Source organism: Pezoporus occidentalis, unplaced genomic scaffold (assembly GCF_034315485.1).
Source record: "Pezoporus occidentalis ecotype Australia unplaced genomic scaffold, CSIRO_AGI_Poc_V1 ctg6, whole genome shotgun sequence".
NCBI lineage: Eukaryota > Metazoa > Chordata > Aves > Psittaciformes > Psittacidae > Pezoporus > Pezoporus occidentalis.
This window is the reverse complement of record NW_026915943.1, coordinates 1983050-2007654: the sequence shown is the minus strand read 5'-3', so window position 1 is coordinate 2007654 and position 24605 is coordinate 1983050. Positions and strand designations below refer to the sequence as shown.

Genomic DNA, 24605 nt, shown 5'->3' with positions numbered 1-24605 from the left:
ACAAGCTGGTTAAACTGATAGCAGGTTGTAGACAGGTCACAGTGATGTTGAATTGATTCTTATGGCTATGCCTAGGCTCAGGCTCATCTACCATTAGTTGAGAATCTGCATGGAGTCCTTAAGTTAGTGATTTCGTTACCCAAAGCTCTCTGTACAGTCAAAAGGAGGCAGAGGTGTCCCTGCCCATGGCAGTGGGAGCGGAACTAGATGATCTCTAAGGTCCCTTCCATCCCAAACATTCTATGGTTCTAGGATTCTATGGTTCAGAGCACCTAAGTTACTACCAGGAGCAGCACAGACTGCTGAGGGGACTTGGAAAGCCCATGCTCTTTGCTTAGACATCTCAGGTCTGTGAAGTTAGGGGGAGATTCCCCAGCACCTTTTCCTGCTGGTCTCAGCATCCTCTTGAGGAAACTTCCTCCTTGTTTGCTGATACAAAAGCTGATGAAAGGAGGGTTATCCCCGTAACGCCGTGGTCTTGTTCCAGGAGGAAGATGAGATAAAGCTGCTCAGATGGAGACCGGTTCCAGCAGCTTGAAGAAGCTCAAGTTTGGGAAGCTGAAGGTGGTTCGCCAGCGCTTGCTGCAGCGCTATGAGCATCAGCCCTTTGTCTCCTGCCTGGCTGGTTTCTACAGCTGCCAGTGGAAGCGGTACCAGCGCAGCAGGGCTGAGCCTGGGCAATGCTGCTGCAAGAGGGTAAATTAGCTCAAAACCAGCACAGATTTCTGTGTTAGGGACAGGCCAAGCAAAGCCGACAAGTGCTTGACGTTGTGGGCCAAAGGCATCCCTGTCCAGCATCGTTTGGAGCCCAATGAGACCTGTTGGGTGCTAGGTGTTAGATTCTGCTCTAAGTGCTTGGATCATTCTATGATTCTATGTATTGCTGTGTTTCTGTGGCAAGCTCAGTTTCTCTGTGCCACCACAGAGCTGTAAGAAAGGAAAGGACCAAACCCTCCCAACATCTCAAAGCCATAGGATCAAATGAAACACATAATATTTAGGATGGGTGTGCAGTAAGAATTGCAAAGAGGGCTGCTGCGTGGTGCAATTCCCACCCATGTGAGATGCTTAAACCCCTGTTCCTTTGTGAAGGCATGACATCTGCTTCCCCTGAAAGTAAATAGTGCACAGTATGCTTTTGAGGACATTCCCCCGGTCGCAAGGGACAGGGAGGGAATTCCTCTCCGTATCTACTTGAGGACATCCAACACCAACCCACGTGTTTTAAGAGCACCCTATCAGCATCTACAACATGTTCTGATTGCTTCGGGGCAGGCAAGGCTCTGACCACTTGTCCTTCCTCTCCCTCTCCAGCGGGAACGCATGTTTTTCCCATTGCTTGTTGGAGCTTTCTTTTTCTCTCTGGTCTTTCTGTACATGTGTGGGGAAGCGAAAAACGACTACAATAACTTTGACTGGTGAGTACCACCTTGTTCTCCTCTCTCACCCCTTGGGCAGGTCTCTTGGGTGGCTGGGAAGCGACGGGCAGCCTCCCCAGCAGCTTCAGCCATGAGCCAAAGATATGGCTCCTTAAGCTCTTGGTTACAGCATCCACATTGAGTGGTCAATGACTTCAGAGGTGCTGAGGCTCTGCCTTTTGCTTGGCTCTAAGTGGGGATTTGGAAGAAAGGAGAGAATCATCATCACGGAAATTGTGAGTGGATTAAAATACCTCTTTCCTTTCCTCCTCCATGTCTTTTCCTCTCCTGCTGTTTCCTCTGAGGATATGTAGTGGTTGGCATCAGAGGCATTGAGCCAGCTATCTACAGAAAGAGAATTGTGTGTTCCCAGGCTCAAAAGTAAGGAATCACCAGCAGTGATTTATGCAAATCCTCTCCTTCTGCAGTACATAGGCAACAGTTATGCAAATCTGGCCCCTGGAATTAAACCAGCTCAAATAGTATGGGGAGGAAAAGTGTGGTAATGGTATTCATCCTTATTGAGCCTTTGGGTGAAAGTAAAGGTTCCCTCTCTCTTCCTTGGGCAATCCCTCTGCATCCATCCAGCTTTCTGGTGTTTTCTGCTTCAGGTCTCCCTCCTGTTATGATGCCTTACACAACCACAGGCAGTAAGATGTGCTGTTGGCCTGAGCCATGTCATCTTCCTGTTCCCCCAGGCTGCCTTGTCTGCAGCAAGGTGCTGTGTCAGACTGGGAGCTCTCTGGAGCAAGCCCATCCATTTGGTCCTGTATTTTACCACCCCAACACATTGGGGTATTAGTCAGGTGGTTAATGCAGTTATGGATTTGGGGAAGGAGGGTCTTAACCCTTTTTGCATGTTATAGGGTAAGTTATTTCTCCTTCCTTCTTTGTCTTATTGCTTTGAAAATGTCACATTTCAAGGAACAGGGCTGTTGTTCCTCTCCGCGTGCTAAACACAAACCTCTACTGTAATATTTCATTGCTCTTTAGGTATAACTACGAGGCCCTGGGCTTCTGGTTCCTCTGGTCTCTTGTTCTCCTGAGTGTGGCTGCACTCTTGTTCACGTACATCACGCTGTTATTGGTAAGTGATGCTCCTTGTAAGCTCATTGTGATTTGTAGTCCTAAAAAGTACACATAAGGATGGCTTTAATGTTTCAGACCAACGCTCAACCTAGCCCCACAGACAGTGGGTATCTATGGAAGATTTGGAACACAGTAAGTGTTTAACAGTTCTTTCTCCCCATGTCCCCTTACAGATGACCAATTTCAGCCCAGGGGTCTCTAAACCAGGTGTAGTTTTCTCCCTATGATTTCCCTTCAATGAGTGTGTCCAATCTCCCCTTGAACCCAAGGAGAGCTGGGACCGCAGTGGCTGGATTTAGACTTAAGGGAAGCATCAGGCAAGTACGGGGCTGTGAGTCACGTAGTGATGCTGTGTCATCAAAGCTGAGTTATTCCTCTAATGAAAAAGCTCATTAGAAGGGGAGCATTATCAGTGAAGCTGCCTTGACTCACTCAGCTTTGCTGGAGGGCTTCTCTTCAGATAGAGGCAACAGAAACGCTATTTCCATAGCGTGACTCTCTTCCTATAGAGGCAATATTCCTGAGATCTTCACTTTTCCAAATCCTGTGCCATTTTCTCTGGACTTCTGATCTGCTCCCTGCTTTGCTTACTTATGGAAACATACTGTATGGAATCCTACTTATGGAAACATACTGTATGGAATCCTACTTATGGCAACATACTTTATGGAATCCTACTTATGGAAACATACTGTATGGAATCCTACTTATGGAAACATACTGTATGGAATCCTACTTATGGAAACATACTGTATGGAATCCTACTTATGGAAATACACCAAGGCAGCTAAAAGTTCTAGCTACTCATCATTTTTCTCTGTCCTTTCCTTTATGAGGAACTCCCCCAAATAAAGACAGATGTCCCTGCCCGTGGCAGGGGGTTGGAACTGAATGATCTTAAGGTCCTTTCCAACACAAACCACTCTATGATCCTATGATTCTATGATCTGTGTTTCTGCTTTCTTCGTCCATAGCTACAGGTTAAGTAATCACTTTAACTGCAGGGACTGGAGTCCACGTTCAGTCTCATCCCTGCTCCAACTTCCACTTTGAAATGCTCGGTGCTGAGGGTGAGGTTATGGCTTTGACTCACCCTTGTGACTGACAACCAGCTTTTATCATCGATTCCTGCTGTTCTTACCTGCTCCCTCATGTGTCATCATGGAGGCCGTCTGTAAATTGCTCACAGCAGGGAATCTCTCTTTGCTTTGTGCATGCAGTGCCTTAACACAATAGGTTCCTTTGTCCCTGCTGGGGGACGAATAAACAGTGGTTTTTATTCTAGTGCTAGCAATCAAAACCCCAAAGTGATAAATAGGACGGTGTGGCCATGCCCACAGTGATCAATAGCATCCTGAAAGCTGTGCACTAACAGTGCTCTGAGCAGGACAAATAACAGCATTTGATGACAAGGACTGTGTGACTCTAAGGCTCAATATCTGCTATTCAGCAAATCCTGTGTGGCTTTCCCATTGACCATGGAGTACTATGGGTGGTTTGGTGGTTGCAATGATACTTTGGGCAACTGGGAGCTTTGGCCCACTTGATATGGATACCTCTGGGATCCTAACCTCAGCAGGCTGTGGATCTGGAGTCAACCGCAGGATCAGACTAACCCATTGTAGCTAGAAATGAGCATGAGCTTTAAAGGGCTTTCTTGGCTTGAGGAGCCTGAAGATCCCTGGGGATGGTGTGTCAGCTTGGTCGTGGTCTGACTGGATCCAAACACCAAAGAGCACCCAAGCAGTGGATTTTCTTAGAGGGGTTTCATGTCTTTGGCAGCATGAATGTGAGGCCACGAGCTATCAGGGCAGGTGATGGGCAAAGGAAAATACGAGGTGAAATTGGTGTCCTACGCGGTTTGGTTCAGTCTCAGTCCGACTGACTGAAGGATGTGTAGACACATCCTTCTCCCCATCCCAGCAGCTCAGTTCTGTCTATTGAGGATAACAACATTTGCCTTCCTCAGGAGGGTGAGCGTGGATAAACCTGAAGAAATAGGAGTAACCTGGATGCTACCAGGCAAGTCCTACAAGAGAAACACATCAGAGGTTCCCCTGCTCTAGGGACAGCCCCTGCAATGAGGGTCCATTTGCTCCTTGCTTTCATGGAGCTGTTAAGTGACCCACCTAAAGATGGGTATTTCTAAGGGCCCTTGCCCTGCTTGATTGCATCCCACTGTCACTGTGTCTCATTTGACAAGACTGCTGCATGCATCTGTTTTGAGCAGTGAGCACTGGGAGATGTGAGACCTCACGCTGTCAGAGCTGTTACTTAAATAGGATTAGGTCTTGAAGGAAAAGGGTGTAAGGAAAGTGATCATGGAATTATAGAATGCTTTAGGATTGAAGGGACCTTAAAGCTCATCCAGCTCCAACCCCGTGCCACGGGCAGGGACACCTTCCACTAGAGCAGCTTGCTCCAAGCCCCTGTGTCCAACCTGGCCTTTAACACTGCCAGGGATGGGGCAGCCACAGCTTCTCTGGGCACCCTGTGCCAGCGCCTCAGCACCCTCACAGGGAAGAGCTTCTGCCTAAGAGCTCATCTCAGCCTCCCCTCTGTCAATCACTGCCACCACTGGTGCTTCCACTCTCTCAAAACAAGCAGGGTCACACGATGGTCCCATACCTGCATGCAGGGTCTTGTGATGGCAACTGTGGCTCAGCAATGCTCATCCCAGCAGGGCTCCTTTCATAGGAGGGCTCTACCAAGGATCACATCTCCACCGCTGCAGATCTTCCCTGGCACAGCATCTGGCCTTTCACTGCAGCCTTTGATGAACCACCCAGCAGAACACTAAGAGCCTCACAGGGCCCTTCCACATCACATAACCCTGTCAGTGTGGGTACTATATGGTAGCTGAATCACCCTTACACACTTCAGACAACTGATGGCCAAATAGCTTACCCCAGTGATGAATTACCTCCCATGATCTGGTTGAACAGTGCTGAATGGAGACTTCCTTACATATGCTGCAGACGTTCACCCAGGTGTGCTGTTTTACATCAGCAACCCATCACATCAGAAAACCAAGCACTGATGCCCTTGTTGGAGCAGAAAGGTTTTTATAGCAGCCAGTGCCTGGCCTGGTTTTGTCTGTGAGCACCATACCCATCCTTAATGATAGCTCCCAACCGGAGCAAGCCTGCTTGCAGGATCTTATTGTGAACCATTGAAGCAAACACTCTTCTTCCCACTGGCCACCAGCAGCTGAATGAAATGCTGCACAAAACCCTGCTCAAAGATGCTCCCTGTCCACAGGCATCACTGTAATTCATTCAGACAATCAGTCTGAATTAATTCAACTGTTATCACTCCCTAAGACAATTTTCTCATCCCCATTAGAGCTGAGGGTGTCTAATTGTGGGAGCATTCGTGCTCAGTGGAGGAGAAAAATCTTGCTCAGTCTTTCAAACACTAACAGATAATGTTTCCCTCTCTGCAGTTCAACCGTGTTTGTCCTAAGGGTTTTGGGGAGGTGACTTGTCACTGTGCAGAGTAAAGAGGTTCTGATGTGTTGTGGCCTCTCCGTTCATAGGCTAAGAGAGAACTCACACAGTACATCAGCCTTGGGGTGCAAAAAGTGATCTCAAACATCCACCCCTAACAGTGTAGGGTACCAGCCAAGTTCTGAGGTGCTGCATGTTTGCCAGTAGGTGAATGTAAGGACCTGAATACTTGTTATGGCCATCAAAGTGAGCAGGTATTTTAGGTGAGCTGAGTGTCTGAATGCCTGAATGCCTGTCTCTGTGTCCTTGTGGTGGTTCAGAGGCTGCCTGAGCCTCCCCAGCAGCACTGAAATAAGTACAAGGTCATTCCTGTGCTGAAATAGAGTGGATTTAAGCATCTATTGTCCATCCTTTGGCAGGAGGAACTTGTGGTCAGTGCATCCACTCAGAAAGAGGGTGGCAGAGGTGCAATCCTTGCAGCAAGTCCATCTCTCTTGCCACTGGGAAGCATCCCTTAAGTACCACTTTGCAGGTAGATGATGGATGGGAGACACTTTCACATCTCAAACTAAACAAGAGAAGAATTCAAGTGTTGGAGGATGTAAGACTGAAGGAGATGATGGGACCTTGGCTCTAGCCTCAGCATTACTAATCAGAAACATGCTGGTCACCTAAGCCCACTTGTCTGTGTATGTGAATTAGACACTCCCAGGATATATATGGAGCAGTTTGAAGGTGGCAGACCTGCTGGTGCCGGTTGTCCTTTTGCCTGAGGAAGTCCTGTTCTAGGTGCAAACATGTGGGACATTGCTAAAGGAGCTGCTCTTTGTGGAAGACTGGGTGGGCAGGTCCTGAGGCAGCTTTTGAGGAGCAGGATGAAGCTAAGGGAGCATGGCTTGAGGTGTTAAGCTTCAGCAGTGCACATCACATCAGCAAAGTGGTCCGTAAGGATGCGTTCTCCTACAGTGACCAGAGGTGCAACTGCAAGAGCTCCTTCTTCACCCTCTGAGGGTGAAACCTGGTGATTATTCTTCTTCTAAGTGACAATGAGATGTTGTTTCCATCCACAAAAATGAGCTCACCCTCCCGTGGCATTCCCAGAGGTGATGCATCATTCATACTGAAGTTGCAGGGGAGAGTCTAGCTGGACATGGCCTGTGAAATAAGTGTTTGGCTGTACCTTAGGCAAGGACCTTTGGGCTTTGTATAACATTGCTTGCAGAAAAGGGGCAAAGCGTCTTTTTTCTTCCCTTTTCTGAAACAGCTTATTTAAATGGGGCTGGCTTAAGATCTTTAGCAGTAATTCAGTTCTCTCTGAGCTGCTCCCATGGTTACTCGTCATGTACTGGGTGTAGGGTTCGATTAAAGGAGGCTAATGTGTCAAGAAGCACTTAAAAGCTGATCTGTATTCTCTGCTGAGCTTATAGCTTGTTTCAAATCAGCATGATCCTGAAAAGACTGTGTTTGTAGCTGGATGGGAAACAGCTTGCATTCCTTTGTCATTGTATTTTGGGAGAGAAGAGCCTCTTTCCCTAAATCTGTATGTCCTGTTTTCATACAATCCCACTGTGCTACAGTCTGCATCTTAAATGATCCTTCTAACTGATGCCTGCTAATGCCTACTGCTGCCTACTGACACCTCCTAACAGATACTTTAAGCACTGATATCTGGTGATACTGGTCCCCAGATTGTCCCTTACAGTGGTGGGGAAGCTCACCCCAAGCACCCATATGACTGCACATAGACCTGTGTGTTTTCACAGCAGCAAAGTACTTCTCCTGGTAGAATTCATCACCAGGTTCATTGGTTGCTTAGGTCTGGGACAACTTAGAATCACAGAATGGTTTGGGTTGGAAAGGACCTTAAGATCATCCAGTTCCAACCCCCTGCCATGGGCAGGGACACCTCACACTAAACCATCTCACCCAAGGCTCTGACCAACCTGGCCTTGAACACTGCCAGGGATGGAGCATTCACAACCTCCCTGGACAACCCATTCCAGTGCCTCAGCACCTCACAGTAAAGAACTTCTGCCTTACATCCAATCTAAACTTCCCCTGTTTCAGTCTGAACCCATTACCCCTTGTCCTGTCACTACAGCCCCTAATGTAGAGTCCATCCCCAGCATCCCTATAGACTTGAAGAAGCTCCATTAAAACCAGACTGGCTTTCCTCATCCTTTGCTTCTTGGTCTTCAAGGCTTCTCCTTGCCCTGGCTGGAGTTCGCACCATGCCTCAAGAACCCTTCCCAATGACTCCAACTTGCTATGGGAGGGAAGGAACATTCCAGCCACCAAACCCCAGAGTCCTTTAATCTCCAATGCAGTTTTCCCTGTTGAGATGTGCCTGCCTCTTGTGTTTCCTTCTATTACTTTGGAAGTGCTGCCTCTTTTGCTGTCTGCTCTATGTTTTTGTGGTTCTTTAGAGGCATTTTCTACTCCCTGACCTCTCTCCCATGGTTGATATGCCTCTAATCACAACAAATGCACAGGAAATAGGCAAAGTTAATGCTTTATTGGTTCATACCATAGCAGTTGACCCTGGCCATCACTCCTCTTTCAGGATACTCACAAAGAAAAGTCACTGAAAGTGTGTACCCCAAAGCACCCAAGTATGTGTTACCCATGAAAGGGCTTTGACCTTTCAGGGCAGCCCAGATATGTGCTTTCAAAAGCACTTTTACTTATCTCCGTATACGTGTCCTGCTAACAGCCTTGACATCGTGCAGCAAGAACTAGTGTGAAGTGACTTCCCAATGCAAAAGTAATTCCAGAGGTAGCTCACTGAACACAGGTCATCATCTCCTACCAGGGTGCAAACAATCTCTGCTTGATTCCCCAGGTCCTGGCGCTGTGTTTGCTTGCAGAAGGCCAGCAGCTCTACCTACACTGGAGTCACAAGGTGGGGAGAGTCATGGGTTTCTGATAACTCCAGTGCATGCTTTAAATCAATTGAGTGTTTCTCTGCATGAAGAAGATTATGGGATGGAAGCAAGAGAGGGAAGAGGTTAATCTTAGGAGACGTTAGATACCCCAGAGAGTGATATCTCCACCTGAGCTGATCACCTGAACTCCTTTTGCAGTCAGTGGAAGGAAATGAATACTCTGAGGATGCAACTCAGCCAACTGGTCATAGACATCTAAATTAAGATGAATCACACTTCAAAGTACCTTTTTCCCCCCACTGACTCCAAAAGGAGCCTGAAGTGACTCGTTTGGGTGAAGCTGTCCATATTTGACATCTCTACATGCGGTAACAGGAAGACGAAAGGAAAGTGTTCATGAGAAGCACAGCATAAGTTTCGTAGCAGCCTCCAGCAGCAGTGGAAGAAGAAACCTGGATTTTCCAAGGCATCCTGGCAGCTTGTGCCTTTTGGTCTTCGGGTGGTTTGGGAAGTGCCACATGGAGTTTTGATGGTGCAGAAACAAATCCTCAGACCTGTTGCTGCAAAACGATGCATTAGAATCACCTTCCTTAAGAAATTCTTGAGGCTATTTGGGGCAAATGTAATGTGATTGCAAATCTTGCAGTGGAAGGCAATAGCTGAACATGCAGGTACTTGATCCTGTTTCTTCATTTAAGTAATGGATGTACAGTCATGTTACTACTGAAAATTGGCTTCCAGAGGAACCAGAGAGACGTAGAACAGTTTGTAACAAAACCTGAGGCTGCATCCTTGGGTGGAAGAGACCAGGAACAGATTAGGGACGCTGGAACAGGTTGTGCATCCCCATCCCTGGCAGTGGTCAAGGCCAGGTTGGACGCAGGGGCTTGGAGCAAGCTGCTCTAGTGGAAGGGGTCCCTGCCCGTGGCAGGGGTTGGAACTGGATGAGCTTTAAGGTCCCTTCAAGCCAAACCAGTCTGGAATTCTATCATTATTCAGGTGTTGATCTGTAGGATCCCCCTGAAGAATGTCTGGGGCCTTGATGCAATTTCTACTTGCACTTAGTTGTCAGCAGGTAAATGATGTACCAAGCAGAGCCTGCCATGACAACTGTGCTGGTACCAAACTGAGCAAGAAGTCGAAGAACAGACTGAGCTACATCCTCACTTCTTTGGTTCAGAAATAAACTCCCATCTCTTTGTTATGGGAATGTTTGCTGTTGTTGAGGCCTGTGTAAAGGAGCTCATAGCATAAGGAAGCTGTATTGGTGTTTCTTTTAGGTGGGATACATCACTTCTAAATTCAGCTATCATCTTCATAGAATCATAGAATAGTTACTGTTGGAAAGGACCTTAAGATCATCCAGTTCCAACCCCCTGCCATGGGCAGGGACACCTCACACTAAACCATCTCACCCAAGGCTCTGTCCAACCTGGCCTTGAACACAGCCAGGGATGGAGCATTCACAACCTCCCTGGGCAACCCATTCCAGTGCCTCAGCACCCTCACAGTAAAGAACTTCTTCCTTATATCCAATCTAAACTTCCCCTGTTTAAGCTTGAGCCCGTTACCCTTTGTCCTGTCACTGCAGTCCCTAATGAACAGTCCCGTCTCCAGCATCCTTATAGCCCCTATAGCTTCAGATACTGGAAGGCTGCTCTGAGGTCTCCACGCATCCTTCTCTTCTCCAGGCTGAGATAATCTATCTGCTAGAGATTTAGTGTGAACTGATCATCTATATGCTCCATCTACAACAGCAGAGAGATAGAGAGGCATCTTCCATCATAGAGCAAGCAGGAATTGGTTGCCTCTGGAAATTCCTCTCATTCTCCAATGGCTATAGAGGGAGCCCTTAGGGTGACATAGTTGGGTGCCTAACTTAGTATCTTGCCATGCAGAAAAGCCGATCAATAGCACTATTGTTCTGGTTTTAGCCCCGTTGGATATCTGTCTCTTAACTGGTACAGTCAGTCTCATACATCTTAAACTCATCCAGTCCAAGCTGCTTAAATAAGCTTGTGAGTCAAATGGATGTCACAGAAATGATGAAGCTGACTTACGTCTTCTTCTCCCCAGATCGGGACTTTGATTGTGCTGATCTGCTCTGTGACAGCCCTCTTCGTACTATCCATACTCTGGGGAGACCAATGGAAAACTGTCTGCCTGTCCCTCCAGGTAAGAGGGGCTGGAAGGTCTGTTTGAAAGAACAACTTGGTTATAGAAGCTTTTTGTGGTAAATGGTAGCAAATATTCCATGCAGTGGGTGTATTTCACATGGGTTTTCCTGGCAGGGTATGTGCTTTCGCATTAGCTTTTATTATGACTTGATGCTGCCTATTGGGAGAAAGGAAGCCAAGACCTGAGGCTGAACTTCAAGCTGTCTGATGTAACATGTCTCAGTTTGGGAACTCACAATAGGTTGTTTGTTAGGGGGTTTTGGGCACTGTTAATCCGCGGGTGCCCAGGGCACATAAACAGCCCCCTTTGGCTGGTAGGGTTGCTGGAGCAAGAGCTTTCTCCCTAACCAGATCCTGCCAGTTCAGCAGCTTCAGCATTAGAACATTTCAGGCTTTGTGACTCAGAAAAGCTTCATCTCCTGAGGGCAGGACAGCACTGAGTGTTTGGGAATCATGAAGGCATCAGGTTGGATAGCATGCTGGATGCTGGAGGTCAGAGTGCATGGTCTGGTGGCCTCCTCAGCTCTCACTAGGTGTGAAGATGGAGACACGAGCTGCCCAGTGTTGTTCAGTGTTTGAGCATCCACGTCCCCACATGTATTTGGAAGGAATTACATAGCCTTTGACTACGCAGCTACCTTGCAGGTGTTATTTGGACAAGGCCTTGGGTGATATGATTTAGTGTGAGGTGTCCCTGCCCATGGCAGGGGGATTGGAACTGGATGATCTTGAGGTCCTTTCCAACCCTAACTATTCTATGATTCTATGTCACCTCTCCACCATGAGGCTTATTGCTTGTGAGTGTTGGGAGAGCAATGCATATGGCCTGGAAGAGGAATCACAGGTGCGATGTTTGTAGGGTGGGTTCAGTTGTGCATTCCTGCTCTAGAGTTTGGTAGCCATTTGGGCTATGTGCTGACAAAGGGAATGGGAAACCATCAGCTTTTCCTTCCCGTTACAGACTCCAGGAGAGGTGGATGAGGAGAAAGAGGCACAAGAGCCTTTGGGTTCCCCACAAGTGTTGTTAATTTCAGGTTGTTCATGCCCTTTAGGATGCTCCACATGGCTTCCAGCTGCTGTTCCCAAAGGACAGCAATCTCCCATAGATCCTGTGTCATGTCCATTAGCCCCGCAGAGCTATCTCAAATATCCTGGACATCTGAGATGGCACGTCTGTTGACACAATTGAAACCTCCTTCTGCTAGAACGACGTTGGTATCAAGTGTCCGGGGCAGACAGTATCATATACAATAACTCTTAATGTCTGCTGCTTTCTCCAAGCCTTCCAGCTTAGAGGGTCAGGCATGGACTGAGCGAAAGGAAAGGCTCACAACTGGAGAGCTTTTTTCCCTAGCACATATTAGACTGGAGCTGAGGAACAATTCCTGCCCCAGAGGGTGCTCAGGCATTGGAACAGGCTGCCCAGGGCAGGGCTGCAGTCACCGGCCCTGCAAGGGTTCACACCCCGTGGTGACGAGGCCTCAGTGCCATGGGGCAGTGGTGGCCTTGGCAGTGCTGGGGAATGCTTGGACTGGATGAGCTTAAAGGGCTTTTCCAGCCTGGTTGATTCTGTGATTCTATGGTGCCTTAATAACATTTAGTTCTAGCTGGAACAGATATCTTTCGGTTCTGATGAGCATATGAAAATCATTGGACTGGTTTCTTTGCCAGATTTGCCTAGTTTTAGGAAATGTGTTATACTAACATCCATTCAGTGTCTGTACAGGTGGCAAGCTATTTCTGCTTTGTTTCCAGCTCTGCATTCGTGATCAGCACAGGAGCGATTCTTAGCTTCTAATCTTCTTGTTTCATCTTTAGTATGAAAGGAATCAAGTCAAATATCTGTGCAGCAATAAGTATTACCTAATATATCTACTTCTCTTATACCACAACGTTTAGTTCCATAGGGTTTGTTGACATTGGTTTGATGGTTTAGCTGCAGTGTGGTGTGGATTGATTTAAACTGGCTCCTCCCTGGAAGAGGTTCATAGATTATGGCATAAAAGTGATGGCAGTTGTGTGATGAGGACAGCTGTGTCCCCTTCAGCTGACTTAGGAGAGTGAGGAGCACCCCTTTGCCTGGCTAGAGGCACATACATCTCTCCTCCAACTCCAGAGGTGCTTGATGGATCCAATGCAGGTGCAGGAGAGAGGTTGAATTGCTGGTGATCTGCATCAGGAACCCATCCAGGTGGAAAGATTTCACCATGTTGGAGCTTGTTTCCATATCCTTTAAATAAATTCCTTTTCTCTCCTTGCCAGATCACAGCTCCCTACCTCCACGTAGGAGCAATAGCCATCATGGTCCTGCTGTCCTGGCCTGTGGCTTTTCATGCCATCAGAGCAGATAGGAAAGGTACAGTAGCTTCTTCCTGCTCTCTGTATGACAAAAGGCATATATCAGTGTGGGAAAACAGATACACAGGAGACTTTGGATGTCTGTGTATCCAGGGAAATTAGTGGGGCTTGGTCTGTGCACTGTGCTGTGTGTTACTGGTTTGCATGCCCCATTGCACAGTGACCTGCCTTGAGATGAAGGGGATTAGCAGAAATGCCCGTGTTCTGAGTCATGCACGGAGGTTTGTTCAGCCTGATCTTTGCTTGCTGTACTCAGTTTTGATATCTCAGAAGGGATCTGCAGTCCAGTGAATCCACTTCAGACCAGTGCATCTCAGGAGAAGCCAGCTGAGACAGGGGAAAGAGCTTTTCAATCAGTTCCTAGTGTTACCTCATGGGGAGTTCATATCTACCTCCAACAAATGGGACCAAGTAGCTTAAAGGCAAGGTGAGATGCCAGGAACAACTGCAGAAGAGCCTGGCCCTGGGACTGGCCGTTCTTCTCTGAGCTAGGCTCATATAGCCAAAACTATCTACATGACACCTATCTGCAGATGTTGATTTGTAACAAAAATCACAGCATGGGGTGGTGAAAACAGGGGTTTTGCTCGTCCATGATTTTTCTGGGGAGAATATACTGGGACCCCAGACATTGCATTCCACCATGCCTAATGGACTCCTAGCTCGATACATCAGCTTGATGTAAGTCCAGGTTCCTTCAGAGCCACTGGTGCAATGCACAGAGGGGTGGTGGTACCTGTTCAAGAAAGATGTTGATGCATAGATGCTCATTTCATAGAGGAGCTGTTTTGTTCCTCAAGGTGAATGCTCCCTGGGGCTTTTCTTCTTCATTGTGAGTGAAACTGCAAAATCTTGCTTGTTCTTATCTAAGTAAGACAAAAACCAAAGCATCCTTCTCCTGAAGGTTGTTTTTCTGCAGATGAGGGGATATTTCATTGCACCATCTCTAAAGAAAAGGAAAGTAGAGCCATGCCTTGCTGTAAGGCACAGTGAGATGTAATTAAAGCACAAACCCTGCAGTCCTGACTTAGCCCATGTCCTTGCTTTGACCAGTTAGTTTTCTGGTTGCATTGGAGAGAAAGTGAATATTAGTGGGAAGAAGGGATGGAAAAAGGGATGTGGCAAAGCCCAACAGCTACTGAGCTGCAAGGCTGAATTAAAAGTCAAGGCAAACCTGTATGCTACTGCATGGATTAACTCTAGCCTTCCTCCTTCAAATTCTTTCAGTTATTCAGGTGATAATTGTTGGTCCATACCTGGCTATCCTTCTCTTTCTTTTCTTGATACCTCTGGGGATGTACTCGCCTTGCATCAGGCAGATGGGGACGCTTGGACCAAAGCCAGACCTCATTGGACACCGTGGAGCACCAATGGTAGGTCTGGAGAAGTTATTTTACATCATTTCTTCATCCATCATCATCATATTCCGTTTTCATCCCACGAAATCTGCGGAGGGTGGAAGGGGAGACATTCCCGGTTGGAACTGCATGCAGAAGGCTTCACTGCATGGGGCTCCTAACAAGGATAACACTGCTCCTGAGGGACTGGATGGGTTTGGTGGCTAAAGTGGGAGAAGACAGTAGACTTTAACAAGATAATGATGTTCCCTTAATAAAAACTGGAGGTGATACAAGGAGACAGCAAGTACTTACAGAGCCCTCCCGGGTGTGTTCGGAAAGGATCTGCTCATGTGCTTTTGGTTTGTTTCTAGCTGGCACCAGAAAACACCAAGATGTCATTTCAGAAGACAATTGAACACGGTGGGGCTGGTCTTGAAACTGATGTCACCATCAGGTAAGGGGAAAACATCACATCTCACTGAATACACGCTTCTTGGGGGCTGGAACAAGATGATCTCTAAGGCCCCTTCCAACCCAAACCATTCTATAATTCTTCTACTAACAGTTGCCTTTGGAGACATGCAACTGAAGACAATTAGGTTTTACTGATGGCTGAGACAGGGTGCCTCATGTTGGTGTGTGATGATTGGGGCTGTAGGCCATGGTTGTTCTCAGGCAAGTCAATAAGCTGTAACTATTGATTTTAACCATCATTATTTCTACAGTGTATTTTAGGTGCTTTACAGAGTATAAAGACAAGTTCCTACCCTAGTTTGACTTCCAGGTCACAGTGAGGGTTGTATCAGGCCTACAAACCAGCAGAAAGTTGTGTTCGGACTTGTGACAGCATTGTCCTAATGATTAGACCTATAATTGCATTTGTTTGGGGGACACATTGCCATGAACTGCTAACATGCTTTTATGGGTGAGCAGTTTCCAGGCATTGAATGAGGAAAATACTAACCTTTAGGTGTTCTGCTGATGTGGACCTTCCTATAAGAAAAGTCTTACAGAAAGGTCTACTAATTCCACAGAATCATAGAATGGTTTGGGTTGGAAAAGACCTTAAGATCATCCAGTTCCAACCCTCTCCCATGGGCAGGGACACCTCACACTAAACCATGTCACCCAAGGCTCTGTCCAACCTGGCCTTGAACACTGCCAGGGATGGAGCATTAACCATCTTATAGAGAAGGTCTGCTTTCTTTCCATCACTGTCCATTGAGACTTCAGTCCCCCAGAACCTGTAGAAGCACTTTGATGTCAGCAAATAGAGATTTCAACCAGAAGTTATTATCCAGTTTTTGGAGGGCTGGCAGACATAAATGCCACCATCTCCTCTTTACCCTAAGGAAACTGATGCACAGACAGTCATGGCTTCCCCAAGGTCACCCAGTAGTATTTAAGCTGGAAATAACCTGGTGTACTGAGCCTTCCTCCCTATCCAACCCTATGCACCAAGGGAGGCTGTAGTGCTCATACCATGATAAACCCGCACCGCAGGTGACCTGAACTCTTGCTCTCCAACAGCTATGATGGGGTTCCTTTCCTCATGCATGATAAAAACTTGAGGAGGACAACTAACATCAAGGAGGTCTACCCCAATGACGTTACTGAAAATGCTGCCTTCTTCTCTTGGGATACCTTGCAGAAGTTGAATGCTGGGAAGTGGTTCCTTAAGGTAAGCACCACAAAGGACTATCATCAACTGGATGTGGAAGAGACACCAGCTGGTTACTACTTAATAGCATGAATGCTGAGAGAGGAGCTACTGGTTGAGCCAGAGCTTGAAGAAGTCAGTAGGAATCCTTTGTGTCTCTTTGGTTTGTCCAGTTGGCCTTTAGGATTTAGGAGACCCCTAACAGTTAGTTGGTGGGTGTCCTTGTAGCTCCTTATCATGGCAGCAGCGGAACACATGGGCTGGGCAAAGAAGACAAGAGCTCCTTGTGCAAGGTGCTGTGTATGAGAGCCACAGCTGACACAGTAGGACTGAGAAGCACAGCAGAGTTAGCTGTGAACTACGCAATTTGGGTCTCAGAAGAAGTGATGGGTGTCATCACAGCTGTTGTCACAGCTCCCAGTGCCTAAAGGAGCTGCAAGAAACATGGAGAGGGGCTTTGGATAAGGGCCTGTAGGGACAGGCCAAGGGGAATGGCTTTAACCTGCCTGAGGGGAGACTGAGCTGAGCTCTTAGGCAGAAGCTCTTCCCTGTGAGGGTGCTGAGGCGCTGGCACAGGGTGCCCAGAGAAGCTGTGGCTGCCCCATCCCTGGCAGTGTTCAAGGCCAGGTTGGACACAGGGGCTTGGAGCAAGCTGCTCTAGTGGAAGGGGTCCCTGCCTGTGGCAGGGGTTGGAACTGGATGAGCTTTAAGGTCCCTTCCAACCCAAACCAGTCTGGGGTTCAATGGATTTCCCCTGTTTCTCAGGTAGAAGAGCTAACCAAAGCAAAACATCGTTATGGCTAAGGGCCAATGCCAAACTTTTTCCTTCTTAGAGACAGGAGTTTTTTGGATCCAGCCAACTCCCACAGGCAGCAGCCTGATTGATTTGCTTTCTTTACATCTCTTTATTTCTAGGACAAGCCATTCTCATCCATCCGCTTACTGTCAAAGGCAGACCAAAACTGGGCAATGAACCAGACAATTTACAAACTGAGTGATTTCTTGCGCCTCGCCGAGCGTCACAATAAATACGTGATATTCGACCTCTACCGCCCTCCAGATAAACATCCTTACAGGGACTCCTGGGTCAACAGAACACTGGAAGTCATCTCTGAGTCAGGGATTAGACCTCATCTGGTAAGGTGGCTTCACTCCACCACATCCATTTTCCTTGCTCTCCAAGTTGGAACTTTGGGGTCATTCCCTACATGATTTTGCCTGCATAAAGTCCTCGTATTTCCCTTGTTTTAAGAGGCATCATTTGGACTCTATTCCTAGGATTGGTTTCTCAGCAGGTACGAAATGGTGTTAACCCTATAGCAGCAGAGAAATAAGTTAGTGTATATACCAGCTGATGCCTTAGCTCCCAGATGACATCCTTTCATCATTGTAATAACTGGCAGCCTACATCCTGCTACCTATGCTTATTTTATATATTGCATGAGAAGTCCCAGCTTAAATGGAGATAATACATGGAGTTTGGAGCTTTCATTGCCTTACTCCTGGCTTAAATGGAGATACATGGAGTTTGGAGCTTTCATTGCCTTATTCCTGACTTAAATTGAAATAACATGGAGTTTGAAGCCTTCATTGCCTTCCTCCAGCAATGGATGAATGCTAAACTCATGTGGGTCAGGTTATGTACCCATCAATGTCTGGGTTGTTACTTTGATCTGCGTCTGCTGAAGCCTTTTCTTCTATGCTGGAAGAACAGGGGAATATTTTCCATTGCCTTTCCCATAAACCCAAGCTGTCTTTTCATCCATTTCAAACACCACATCTTTTGTTGGGCTGTGTGCAATGAACCCACTGATTTCAAGATGATAAGCAAGGAACAGTGAATACTTATTGCTTGATGAAAGTCACTTGCAAGTTTTAAGCCTGCATCCAAATATCCTTTGATCCCTGAAAGAACCATGTCATTTGAGAGGCTGGGTTAAGCCCCTCAAGATATTATCTCTACTGGGTTTATATCAAAGGCAGGGCATTTTAGTATGTCTGCTGTGAATTCAGTATCCTCTTGCTGCCTGCAGGTCCTATGGCTGGAGAACAGCATGAGGTCCTTTGTTCATTCTGTTGCTCCTGGGTTTCAGCAGACGAGTGGCAAAAAGGCCCCAGTCGAAGACCTATTGATGAGCAATATTGTCAAACTAAATCTGGCCTACAAGGAAATGTCCAGTGAAGATATCCGGTAGGTTGCAATTTCACCCCCAAGTACAGTTGAACTGCATCTGCACTATGCTTGCCTCATGTGTGTGGCAATGTCTCCCTCCAGTGACCAGCCTCAGGATCTATAGCATTTTAGGAAGAACCCCTTTAGATCAGGTGTTCATCCCTGTGATGGCATTTTGGGAGTGAAGGACTGTAGTTCCTACTGTTGACTCTATGTATGGCCAAGAGGTGACATATGCAATTACACCTCCCCTGCCCTAAGTCCATATTTACATGACTGAGACCTGAAGATCTTCTGGGTAGAGCACCACAGCTGGCTTCTGATGTCTTCTCTTTCTATCCGTGCCATCCTCAGACCCACCAGCACTGAATCACGGAGATTGAACAACTTTAACCTCTCATGGTGGCTCTTCCACAGACGTCAGTGTAAGCACATAACACTGGTGAGAGTCCATCACCCCCTTGTAGCTGGTGTTGTGGAGAGTTCAGTTCTTGTTTCTGTTACTACCAATACTCTGTTGCTAGTGATACACTGAAAATATCTCTCCAGTGGAAGGCTCCAAGTTCATTGTAGGAGTTTCCCACATGGTCCTCTCGTATGAAAGAAAAAAGAAGCAACAGCCTTATATGTCCAGCCCTCCATTTGTAAATAGATTTTTTTGCTCTTTCCAGTGCACAAGCACATTGAAATCTAACTAAAACCCCCAAAAGAATAGAAAAGTTTCAATCCTTTGGATGAAATTAATGTTGGTGTTTCCTCAATGATAATATTCACAGGATATGAAATCCCAGGTAGATCCTTTCGGGTAAACCCTGGATAGATCCTAGGTACATTTACAAACACTGATACCCATGACACATTACCATTATGCAGAGCCTGTTCTTACTTCATAGTAAGTTTCAATAGCTTATAAGAACTTGAGAAAGGATGAGTTGATGCAGCAAGCATGAGCAGCCAGCTTTGAGGTGGTTTTGAACACACTCTTGGGGGATCACAAACACACCATTACATGGATTGATATGGCGGAAGGATAAGCAAAGTTTTGACCTTTTGGATATTTGACTTGTGTTGGCTTCCAGCAGATCAGCAATTGTGTATTGACCAATTGTGAGCAACTAAGCATAGGCTGGTTGGCTTTCCGTTCTGTTCCTTACCTAGGTCCTAAAGCAAACCTTTCTTACAGAACATTGCTGTCTCTCCTTGACTGAGCCCAAAGGAAGCACTAACCTTGCTTAACCAAGGCTATTCATAGAATCAGCTGGGTTAGAAAAGACCTTCAAGATCATCAAATCCAACTGTTACCTCAGGACTGCCAAGTCCACCACTAAAGCATGTCAAAAGGTATTGTGTATGTAAACCAATGCACAAATGTGTTGCCCTTTGGTGTTTGTTTTAAAGGAAATACGCTGAAGCAAACATCACCACCAACTTCTATGTGATCAGTGAGCCATGGCTTTTCTCCCTGGCGTGGTGCTCTGGAGCACACTCTGTGACCACCAATGCTGTCCATATACTGAAGAATCTCAACCAGCCACTCTTCCTCATGGTAAGTGAAAATATTCCCTGTCCCAGGGGTAGGAAGTAGGGTTGAGATGTTCATGGTTACCTTTGGAGACCATGGGCCAGTTCATGCCTGGATAAAGGACCCTATGCATGAAAAGGACCTGAGTAGAAACCTGGCTTACCTGCAGCCTTTGAGCCACTCCATGTGTCACCATACCCTTCTCCTCTTTGCACTTTGCTGAGGTAGAAGCATCCTGCTTGTTAGGATTTGCAACTTAGGCCTTGAGATGAGGGAAAAGAAGTCATATTGAGATGTGTGTGAAGAAAGGAAGGGCATTTGGGGGCACAAATATGCAAGGATTTCCATTTCTAAGCCTTTGAAGCACTTTATGTATCTCAGAAGCTCCTAATTTCCCAGGGCTTCCCACTGCCCTTCTCAAATCTGGTCTAGTTCCACAAGCCCAAGGGAAACAACCATAAAAACAGCCCTTCCTTGCCCTGAGTAACTATTTTCCACATAAGTTGTCTATTCCCTGTTCTGCCTTGGACAACTTGCAGGGCTAAGCATCACCTGGGTCCCACCAAGGTCCCCCCAGCCTTAAGGCTATTAGTTTGAATAATACTTTACACTCTTGAAGTAGATTTTATGATGCTCCCATCCAGACAACTGCAGTGTTTCAGTCCATTCTAAGGGAGGGTGAAGGTCGAGTCTCAGGATAAAGCTTAAATGCTTTTAGACTTAAAGCAGGAGCCACCCCATACACTTCATGTGGCCTCTTAACAACAGTTTTGCACATCAACCCCAGCTGATGTTGGTGTTGGAGAGAAGCAGAGAAAACTACTGCCTATACAAATGGGAGGTCCCTGTTACATTCACTGTGATGTGGTTCAATCTACTTGGCCACACCACAGGTCTTTAGGAAGGGTGATGCTTTGGCACCAACACCCATCAGTGAGCAGCTGCTTTGAACTGCCACCAAATAGTTTAAACACCTGAGGGATGTTACTGCACATGCAAACCAAGCATCTGAACGGCCATAGGCATAGATTCATGGAATCATAGAATGGTTTGTGTTGTAAGGGAACTTAAAACTCATCCAGTTCCAACCACCTTCCACTAGGATGCTCCAAGCCCTGTCCAACCTGGCCTTGAACACTTCCATATTCAAGCAGCAAGAAAGAGCTTTATCAACCTTTTTTGCATACCTCGGGGCTGTTGGTGCTGGACCCATCCTCTGTTGTTCTCTTCCAGACTCCGAAGCAGTACAACATCATGTGGATCCTGACAGATCTGACCTCTATGCTCCTCATCTCGCTCATCTTTGCTCTACACTGGTAACTACCAAGTTGCTAATGGCCATCTTAACCTGATCCTTTGCTCCGGGTGGAGGGAAAGAGGGATGCTTTCAGGTGATGTGAAGGGTTAAAACTACTCTTGAGAACATTACTTTTCCCTTCAGGAACTAGAAGAAAACCCTGAAAGTCTCCCAAAACCTCTCTGCTTCTCCTGCTTGCTCTCATTTTCCCTTTCCATTTTGAAAGCTCAGCCATTCCTTACCCTCAGGGTTCAATGGAGACCTTGTAGATTTAGAGCAGCATCATAAACCAGTTACCTAAGCTGATGGGCTGAGAAAGGAGCTGATTTTTCTAGTATTACTATTTAGACATTGTTGCATTGGGCTGACTTAGGAGGAAAGCTTTCACCTTGCTTTCCAGGCTGCAGGATGGTTCACACCACCACGGTCTGACCTTCCTGTGCCTGTCTCCTCTAGGCTCATGTTCATGTGGTGTGCGCAATTCCAAGGGCCCCGCAGAAGCTTCTTTTCTGGGCTGGAATTGCAGCAGGGGCATTCCCAGCCCTGCTGGGACTGAAGGGCCATCAGCAGTGCCTGAGGAGCCTGCACAGTCCTGTTTGTCAGGTTTTAGAACACATCATAAAGTCATGGAACGATTTGGGTTGAAGGGACCTTAAAGCTCCTCCAGCTCCAACCCCTGCCACGGGCAGGAACACCTTCCACTAGAGCAGCTTGCTCCAAGCCCCTGTGTCCAACCTGGCCTTGAACACTGCCAGGGATGGGGCAGCCACAGCTTCTCTGGGCACCCTGTGCCAGCGCCTCAGCACTCTAAGAAGTAACGAACTTCTTCCTTATAGCCAACCTAAATCTCCCCTCTGGCACATAAAGCCCATTCACCCTTGTCCTATCACTACAGTCCCTGAAGAAGAGTCCCTCCCCAGAATCCTTGCAGCCCCCTTCAGACACTGGAAGCTGCTCTGAGGTCTCCACGCAGCTTCTCTTCATCAAAACCACAAACATTTCTTGGGTTTTTAAACTCTTCAGTATTTTTTACAGAACAAGGTTTAGCCACAAAGTTGCCTTCAAAACGTGAAGTGCAGATGCTTAGACATCAGTCATCACTGGAGTCCCCTCTCTGAAAGGACCTGAGCAAACCCCAGTATACCAGGGCATATCCTGCCCTGACAAAGTAGAAGCAGGCATCCATGGCATCAAGGAGGTGGGAGGGGAACCACAGCAAGCATTGGCCTGACCCAGGTTCTTTGCCCCATGCAGGTGGCGAGAGCGGAGTTTCTCCTGCTGTGCCAAAGACGATGACCCGATGCTGGAGAATGGCACCTACAACAAGTTCAAGACAGGTGAGCAGGGCAAGGAGATCCCCTGATGGTTGCATGGACATCCTGATGGATGGGGTGGTGATGGGTGTCCGTGCTGTGGGGAAGGATGGGTGCATCCTGGGTTGTTTCAGTCTCAGTGCAGGTGGCAGTGATTTCTTTCCTCTGTTCAGCACTGGGCACTGGGTCCAGTTCAGGCTCCTCAGTACCAAGGAGATTGTGATAAATGGGAGTGAACTCAATGGGGCCACTAAGCTGGAGGATGGGGCATTTGAGATCTGGGTTTGCACAGTGGGAGGGAAAATCAAGGGGCATCACTGTCTTCAGCCATAGAATCATAGGGTTGGAAGGGCCTTAAGATCATCCAGTTCCAACCATCTAATGGGTGGGTGTAGAGAAGATGGACCCAGAGGCTTCTTGGTTGTGTAGTGACCACACCACAAGCAACCTTGGAAAATGTGGCTAGATATAAAGAGAAAAAAGAAAGTCTTCCCCGTGAGGGTGATTAGACACTGAAACAGGGACCAGACAGTGGGGAATATCCACCCTCAGAGCTGCTCAAAGCCCTGAGCAGTCCTATCTAATTGCCCGTGCTTCAAGCAGAGATTGGAGCAGAGGCATCCAGATGTCACCTCCAATATGCATCACTCTGTGATGCTGTGACGAGAGGTACTGAGTGCTCGTGGATCTGCACTCTTGGGTGGGATTGGCTGGGATTGCACCAGGTTTCTGCACCCATGGAGCCATCATCCACACAAAATGACCCAGCCTGGGCTGTTCACATTTTCAGCCAGGTTCTGTTTGCTGTCAATGGCTGGTAAAACAACTGCAGATGTTTCAGCAGCTCCCTGTGTGTCCTCTTTTCCAGAGCTCAACAACATGCCTAACGTCACTGTCTGACAGCAAGCAGGGGAGGGATGTGGACCTGCCACCTTGATGAGGACTGGAGAGCAGACCATGCCCTTCCTGCAATGCAAACATTGACCTGCCAAGGGGAGCCCATATCCCTGGTGACAAGGAGCCATTTGCCTTTGTGACTGCTGAACATGAGCACCAAGCTTCCTCTCCTATAGCTGTTCTTGCAATCCGTGCCTGGGATGCAGGGGAACACAGAGTTGCAGCCATGAAAAAGCTGTGCACTGTGACGGGATGCAGCACCCACATGGGAGCCACCATTTACCTCTGAGCCCGTTTGCATCCCACAGTGCAGTAGTCCTGTAATCCCTCCTGCTGTGCATAAGCAAGCCCTCTGTCTGCACAGCTGTGTGCTGCAGATGGGCTGCAACATCTGGGCATCATCCAGTCCTCCTCCGGGTTAGACCAACCTCTTCTCCTCACATTCCCTCCCTCCTTCCTTGCAGGTCTTCTCCATCCCTGAGGGGACACTAAGCCCCACCACGATGGTCAAGTGCTTCTGGCTGGGTCACTAAGATCCATTCCTTTCTTTAACACAGACAGGGGCACTTAGGTTTTCCTCTTCTCCACTCTTGCCCTGCCACAGACTCTAACAGGACAGCCTCTTCCCCTTGGCTGTGGCCAAGGGCATACGTCTCCATGGGTGCTGAAGGACTTTTTGGTGCCTTGGCCATGTAGCTACTGGGACTATAACCAAAAATACACCACTTCTTTTATTCAGAAGACTTGAGCTGCACGTGAATTGGTCCCACCAAGTGTCCTGTTTGCTTTTCCATTGGGAAGGTCTATACAACCTGTGCTGCACCCTGGGATCGATTCCTGGTTTCATTTCTCCCCGTGGCTACTGGCACACAGCATGGAGAGGGGTCTGTGCCTTGCTCTGCAAGGGAGGTGTGAGCATCTCCCAGGTTTAAGCCATGAATTTCTACTTGAACAGATAAGAAGAACACGTTTTGTAAGTTTTACATGCTGTTTTAAATATGTTTTAGCCTTCCTGTTCTGTTGTGTT

The 24605-nt window shown here is 47.3% G+C and overlaps 1 protein-coding gene across 4 annotated transcripts in view; it reads left to right on the top strand.

Annotated features, from left to right (window-relative positions):
* The window catches only part of GDPD4 (glycerophosphodiester phosphodiesterase domain containing 4), a 37508-nt gene extending 13182 nt beyond the window's left edge, over positions 1-24326 (top strand). Inside the window, exons 1-16 of one of the 4 annotated variants that reach the window (XM_062639173.1) lie at positions 261-347; positions 488-696; positions 1315-1418; positions 2412-2505; positions 8799-8858; positions 10918-11016; positions 13281-13374; positions 14604-14749; positions 15088-15170; positions 16247-16397; positions 17292-17513; positions 18410-18567; positions 19948-20095; positions 21305-21387; positions 22623-22705; positions 23550-24326. In XM_062639173.1, the coding sequence (XP_062495157.1) occupies positions 514-696; positions 1315-1418; positions 2412-2505; positions 8799-8858; positions 10918-11016; positions 13281-13374; positions 14604-14749; positions 15088-15170; positions 16247-16397; positions 17292-17513; positions 18410-18567; positions 19948-20095; positions 21305-21387; positions 22623-22705; positions 23550-23581 (1740 nt within the window). In that variant the 5' untranslated portion in view covers positions 261-347; positions 488-513 and the 3' untranslated portion in view covers positions 23582-24326. Of the gene's footprint in view, positions 1-260; positions 348-487; positions 697-1314; positions 1419-2411; positions 2506-8798; positions 8859-10917; positions 11017-13280; positions 13375-14603; positions 14750-15087; positions 15171-16246; positions 16398-17291; positions 17514-18409; positions 18568-19947; positions 20096-21304; positions 21388-22622; positions 22706-23549 lie in introns of those variants that run through there. The other 3 variants (XM_062639172.1, XM_062639174.1, XM_062639175.1) reach the window with 3 other exon arrangements.
* Positions 24327-24605: the final 279 nt, after the last annotated feature.